The 7,500-nt window shown below is 40.5% G+C and overlaps 1 protein-coding gene across 1 annotated transcript in view; it reads left to right on the top strand.

Moving 5' to 3' along the window:
- The window catches only part of LOC121863102 (paired box protein Pax-6-like), a 47,520-nt gene that overhangs the window by 8,040 nt on the left and 31,980 nt on the right, over positions 1-7,500 (top strand). Inside the window, 3 exon segments of the mRNA XM_042361601.1 lie at positions 931-1,096; positions 2,655-2,728; positions 2,731-2,823. Of these exon segments, the coding sequence (XP_042217535.1) occupies positions 931-1,096; positions 2,655-2,728; positions 2,731-2,823 (333 nt within the window).

Below are 7,500 nucleotides of genomic sequence, written 5' to 3'. Positions count from 1 at the left end.
CCTTTAAGAATAGTAGGCCTACCTTTAAGAATAGTAGGCCTACCTTTATGATAGACCTATTTAAGGATAGTAGGCCTACCTTTTAAGGGATAGCCCCTAGATAGTAGGCCTTTAAGGATAGTAGGCCTACCTTTAAGGATAGTAGTCCTACTCATGATAGTAGACTCACTTTAAGGATAGTAGGCCTACATTTAGGATAGTAGACCTACCTTAAGAATAGTAGACCTACCTTTAGGGATAGTAGGCCTACCTTTAGGATAGTAGGCCTTAGGATAGTAGGCCTACCTTATGATAGTAGGCTCATTTTTAAAGATAGTAGGCCTACCTTTAAGGATAGTAGGCCTACCTCTCGCATAATAATCCTAACCTATCCTATATCCCAATAACCAAATACACATGGATAGGCATTAGGCATAGGATAGATCACAGCACCTTGATGTTAAATAATCCACGCCCAGACCCTCACGTGAAGTGGATAATAGGATAGGTGGATAGGTGAAGGACGTACTTCCACTATCCTACCAGAGGGATTAAGTATACCATATGGGATTTGATCATCTTATGGGGTCAATTTAATAGGATTTTAAAGAGATTAATAATGTGTAAGGAAATAATGGATTATTTTCTATGGTAACAATATTTATTCTATTATTTTATGTCTCCACTTTTACAACCAATTATTTCCACACAATTACAACCCTACAATTACAACCCTACATAACCCCACAATTACAACCCTACAATTACAACCCTACATAACCCCACAATTACAACTACACACACAATTACATCCCCCAATTACAACCCTACAATTACAACCCTACACAACCCCACAATTACAACCCAACAATTACAACCCTACAACCCCACAATTACAACCCTACACAACCCCACAATTACAGTACTAAACCTCTTGACCTCTCTCCACAGGTCACAGCGGCGTGAACCAACTGGGAGGCGTCTTTGTATCCGGCAGACCATTGCCTGACACTACCCGGCAGAAAATCATCGAACTTGCTCACTCCGGGGCCAGACCTTGTGATATCTCCAGAATTCTCCAAGTCTCCAACGGTTGTGTCTCCAAAATTCTCGGCAGGTGAGAACAGGTGGTAGTGGTGGTGGGTGAGAGGGTTGGTGGGGGTGGAAGAGGAGAGTAAAGAGGAGGAGGATGAGAGAGGAGAAGGAGGTAGAGAAGAGAAGAATGATGAAGGGCAGGAGGAAGGTGAAGAACAAAGAAACAACAACAGATACAAAAACAACAATAAGAAAAAAAAATATGAACAACAACAACGACCATCATAATAATAATATCTCAATTACTACCACTACTACTACTACTACTACTTTTTTTTTTTTTTTTTAAAACATGCCTCAGCCTCCAATAGCCACCTTCCCACCATTTATTTACATATATTAAATATCCTAATACATAAATATCCTATCTGTGTAAATTAGTTGAGCCGCAGATCGATGCGGCATTCGACTGTAGCCTCATAGTCGATATGCAGTTGACGGGTGAGGCAAACTCTCGTTCCCCTGAGGCAGAGCAAAAGCCGACCGAAGGAGAAAGAAAGACAGTCGACATCTCATCCAGCTGTGACATAACTTCTGGGCGCTGCTGCTTCTGTTCGGAATCAGCTCCGCGAGTCTGGCGTAAAAACATCTTGCGCGGGCCCATCCACAGAGGTTGTGAACACTAGCGGGTAAGCTGTGATCGACATTTTGAATTCTCTCCCCATGCCCTTCTCTTGTCGTTCTCGTTCCTCCTATGTGCAGCATCGAGAGCTAGGTTACGGTGACAAACGGCCCTGGGATAAAATCCTGATGTCGAAGAAGGCTCGCTGTCCCGTCCAGAATCCTCGAGCACTGACGTCCACAGGCTCGTTAGATGTGTTTGAAGTCCTGTGTTGGAGGATCTCGCCATCCAGTGGAAGGGTCGGTTCTACCATGACGTCCCGGCAGGTTTCCTTCAACATATTTGCTGTGAGATCCCTTACCTCGTCATGCCTCATGCATATAAGCCCCCTTCTGCAAACCATGGCGTGATCGCCATCATAGAATAGCACCACACACCATTGGGAGGCAAACCATCTACTGGCCAACCGTACCTTAGAGCAATGGCATCTGTAAATTCTTGTTTGTTAAGGCTGAAACCATTTGCCTATCGGTAACGTAGTTAACCAGTTCGAGGCCCACCTCCTGCGCTATGGTTCTTTTTTTGTCAGATTTTCTGGAACCTGCAGCAATAAGCAACATGTCATTGGCAGTGCTGCCGATCTGTTGTAATGGATCTACGGATCTTAATAACTTCGCTGGTGTCACCCCTGTTGCATTCTGGGCTATTATGTGGTCAGTGAGGGCTGCCGTGAGCTTAAGTGATTTTGATGTTCAGAGTCAGCAATCTCCTCTGGATTAGTTAGTCCCATCCTCCCAGTCTTGGTGGAAGTGCGAAGTGTTCTTTCTACTGGGGTTAAGATGTGTTTCACTAGTTTGGGAATGAACTTGACACTGATTGCTTCTTCCAAAGGTGGAGGTCGGATCTCAGGGATACGCATCAGGTAGTTCAACGATCTTGACTCCATGTGTGAATGCTGCAAGGCTGCTACTTATAATATAATAATAATAATAATACCCTTCTCTCCATCCGGCTACAGGTACTATGAGACAGGCTCCATCAGCCGCGCAATCAGGGGTTCCAAACCTCAGGTGGCCACGGCGGTAACCAGGATCCCAGTTCAGAGAATGCCTCAATCTTCGCCTGGGAGATACGTGACCGGCTCTTATCTGAAGGAGTTTGTTCCGCTGATAACATACCCAGTGTAAGTACCTGTTATTGATGGTGTGATTGACGGTGTGATTGATGGTGTTATTGATGGCGTTATGGGTATTGATGGTGTAATGGTGTTATTGATGGTGTTATGGTGTTATTCGTGGTGTTATGGTAATATTCATGGTGTAATGGTGTTATTCATGGTGTTATGGTGTTATTCATGGTGTTATGGTGTTATTGATGGCGTTATCTTACATGGTGTTATAGTGTTGGTGTTATTGATGGTGTTATGGTGTTATGATGGTGTTATGGTGTTATTCATAGTTTTATGGTATTATTCATGGTGTTATGGTATTATTCATGTTATGGTGTTATTCATGGTGTTATGGTGTTATTCATGGTGTTATGGTGTTATTGATGGCGTTATCGTGTTATTCATGGTGTTATGGTGTATGGTGTTATTGATGGTGTTATGGTGTTATTCATGGTGTTATGGTATTATTCATGGTGTTATGGTGTTATTCATGGTGTTATGGTATTATTCATGGTGTTATGGTAATATTCATGGTGCTATGGTGTTATTCATGGTGTTATGGTGTTATTGATGGTATTATGGTGTTTTTGATGGCGTTTTTGATGGTGTTATTGATGGTGTTATTAATGGTGCTTCTGTTCTTACTGTTACTGTTACTGACAGTTTTAGTTTACGGAACATTATCAACTCATTTACGTAACTTTAAATCCTAATATAGTTCCAGGTGTTTTTCACTAATGACTCACGCACCTGTCCACACACCTGAAGCCTTAGATAAACACCTGACTCATTAGCACCTGTGTATCATTGTTACTTTAAATCACGTAACTATTATATGTGTATCATTGTTACTTTAAATCACGTAACTATTATATTCCACTATATTTCAAGTTGGTTAGGATTAGGTTAGTTTTTTTTTGATCAGAGAATGGGGGCGCGGGAGGGTGTAGAGTGGATTAGATTCAGTGAGGATTAATTTAAGCCACACTGCTGAGGACCCCACGAATTTAATCCACACCTGCTGAGGATCCCACGTATTTGATCCACATTAAGCTGAGGACCCCACCAATTTAAGCCACACTAAGCTGAGGACCCCACGAATTTGATCCACATTAAGCTTAGGACCCCACGTATTTAATCCACACTAAGCTGAGGACCCCACGAATTTTATCCACATTAAGCTTAGGACCCCACGTATTTAATCCAACATTGCTGAGGACCCCACGAATTTGATCCACATTGCTTAGGACCCCACGTATATAATCCACACTAAGCTGAGGACCCCACGAATTTGATCCACATTAAGCTGAGGACCCCACGAATTTGATCCACATTAAGCTGAGGACCCCACGTATTTAATCCACACTAAGCTGAGGACCCCACCACGCACATGATGATCCATTCTAAAGATCCACAGAAGAGGGTGAGCCAGTATAAGGGGTCCACCATACCCGTAAAGATAAGGAATCTTGGTCCAACTGAAAAGACAATTGATAAGGCCGCATAAAGTACACCTAAATAAATATTAATTGTATTCCTACTATTTAAATTACTGTATATCATTTAATTTATAACCATCAACTATATTTAATTATCCACGTAAGACAAATAATTTACGTCTGAATTTTATAAAATTCCTATGTGGTTTTTTCAGTCATAAGAACCGGTCGGGTTCCTGTGTCTGTGAAAACCAACAGAAACTATAAAAAATCGAATTATTTTTCTAACGTGATAATTAAATATAGTTGATGGTTATAAATTAAATGATATACAGTAATTAAATTTAGTAAAAAAACAATTAAGAAGTTTATTAAACCTTTTATTTATGGCGCTGATAATTCAAATTCATAATTACAGATTAATTAATTTAAACAAATAAAGGAAACACTAGATTAAATTAGACAAAACTTAAATAAATTACCAACATTTCGAAGGGAATATTAAAAAGATAACAAGCTTTGACTTTTTCCAACATAAGTACCTGTTATATACACTTGAAAAGGTAATTAATTAGTAAAGGTAATTATGTTACACGGAAGAGATTAATTATAGTAGTGGTTATCATAGCACAAACAGCTTGAGATAGACGGGTATAGAGGGCATTATTGTGGGCATGAGGGTATTATTGTGGGTATGAGGGCATTATTGTGGGCATGAGGGTATTATTGTGGGTAAGGGGCCTATTGTGGGCATGAGGGTATTATTGTGGGTATGAGGGCATTATTGTGGGTAAGGAGGGCATTATTGTGGGTAATGAGGGCATTGATTGTGGTAAGGAGGCATTATTGTGGGTAAGGAGGGCATTATTGTGGGTATGGAGGGCATTATTGTGGGTATGAGGGCATTATTGTGGGTATGAGGGCATTATTGTGGGTATGAGGGCACAATCTCAGGTAATAACTCATTATCCCTTTAACCACTAGTGGGCGCCCAGGTATGTGTGGTGGTTGAGGGGGTGGTTGAAGGGGTGGTTGGGTGGCGTTAGGATGGTTGGGTGGCGATAGGGTGGTTAAATGGGGTGTTTGGGTGGCGGGGTGGCGGCTACCTGCTGAAGCCCCAGGTATAGGGCAGCGGCGGTTGGCCTCGGGGGTAGGAGGTTGGCCTCTCGCCTTACCTCTCAGGCAAAAACTGGCATCTTAGGAATGTACTTGTTCACTTCTCCAGTTTTTAAAGAGATAAAAATTTCTCCGTTTTTTTTAGCTTTTCTAAAATTTTAGATTTAATCTAATTTTTTACTTTTTAATGTTTCTAAAATAATTAAACAATCTTCTGTTTATTTTTATGTATTTATATTTATCGTTTTTATTTCGTATTAATTTATTTATAATATTAAAAAATTAATATTTAATAAAATTTAATAAATTGTTTTCTGATTATTTAATTCGTGTTAATTTATACTTAATATAATTTAATTCTTCATGGGACAATTACCTGGGAACACCTGCTAATTAATATATTTTTCATATTTTTTTTTCAATTATTTATTTACGTAATTATTCATTTATTTTCTTAGTCATGTTTATTGTAATTTATATTTCTTCTGTTATTTGAAACCTCTTTATATGGACTTTATGTAAGAAGTTAGTTCGTTATATGGAGGTTTTGCCTGAGATTTTGGAGAACACACACACACACACACACACACACACACACACACACACACACACACACACACGAAACCATTATCTAATTACGCGGAAAAATCACGAGATAAGACACGCAATATGCACCAGAAATAATCCGTAGTGTACATAGCGATTGGACAGGTGGATAAATGGCTGACAGTTAATTGGACAGGTAGACAGAATGGTAGACAAATGGGTAGATGGACAGGTAGTTGGATAGGTGGACAGACAGGTAGATGGATAGGTAGACGAACAGGTAAACAGACAGGTAGACGACAGGTAAACAGGTGTACACAAACAACAGGTGGCGGCAGTTTGTACCAACATGGAGGGCGGCCATTGTTGTGTTGACAGTATGTAACATGATGCCCCCACGTAACTCTGACTCCCTCCTCCTTCCCTCCCTCTCCTTCCCCTCCCTCCTTCACTCCCTCCCTCCCTCCCGTCCTTCATTTCAGCACCCTTCCTTCCATCCTTCCTTTCTTCATCCTCTTCATTCCTTACTCCCTCTTCCTTCATTTTGACACCTCTCCTTCCTCCCTTCTCTCCCTCCTCGTGACCTTTACCTACCTTCTCCTTCCTTCTCCCTCCTCCTTTTGTGGTAGGTATGGAATGTGGGTGGGGGTGTGAGAGGGGAGGAAGGAAAGAAGGAAGGAGGAAGAAAAGAAAAAGAAAAAAAAAAAAAAAAAAAAAAAGAAGAAGAAAAGAATCTCCTCCTCCTCCTCCTCCCTCCTCCTCCTCCTCCTCCTCCTCCTCCCTCCTCCTCCTCCTCCTCCCTCCTCCTCCTCCTCCCTCCTCCTCCTCCTCCTCCTCCTCCTCCTCCTCCTCCTCCTCCCTCCCTCCTCCTCCTCCTCCCTCCTAATCTCTTCATCTCCACAATAACCAGTCACTACGGTGTTGTCTGAGCTGATTGGACCCTCCACAAAAAGCCCAACCAATGAGAAAGGAGGGAGGGGCATTTCTTAACCAATCCCACATCACCATCTTGGGAGACACTGACCTCCTTCGACCAATCAAGACGCGTGTATGCTGGCCAATAGGAACCCCGGATGCCATAAGAAACTGACCAATAGGAAGTCATCTACAAGGCCACGTAACCTTATAAATATAGACAGAAAGTTACAATACCTCAAGTTTACCTGTGTATAATTAATCTTTTGTTTGTTGGGAATTTTACCTGAATCATCACTTATTTTCTTTATTTATTTTTTCTCATTTTCTTATTTTATTGATTTTTTCCTTATTTATTTCTCTCTATGTCTAGATTATTTAATTTATCGAGGATTATTATTTATCATTATTTTTTTTGTTATCGTTTATTTACTTTGATTTTTTATTGAATTTGTTGTATATTTTTATCAATTTATTGCTTTATCTGTCATTCTAAAGGGGTTAAATCGTCATTCTAAAGGGGTTAAATCATCATTCTAAAGGGTTAAATCATCATTCTCAAAGGGTTAAATCATCATTCTAAAGGGGTTAAATCGTCATTCTAAAGGGGTTAGATCATCATTCTAAAGGGGTTAAATCATCATTCTAAAGGGGTTAAATCATCATTCTAAAGGGTTAAA

This window comes from Homarus americanus, unplaced genomic scaffold, assembly GCF_018991925.1.
Source record: "Homarus americanus isolate GMGI-L3 unplaced genomic scaffold, GMGI_Hamer_2.0 scaffold54679, whole genome shotgun sequence".
Taxonomy (NCBI): domain Eukaryota; kingdom Metazoa; phylum Arthropoda; class Malacostraca; order Decapoda; family Nephropidae; genus Homarus; species Homarus americanus.
The sequence above is the reverse complement of the archived record's forward strand: the minus strand, read 5'-3'. Positions and strand labels throughout refer to the sequence as shown.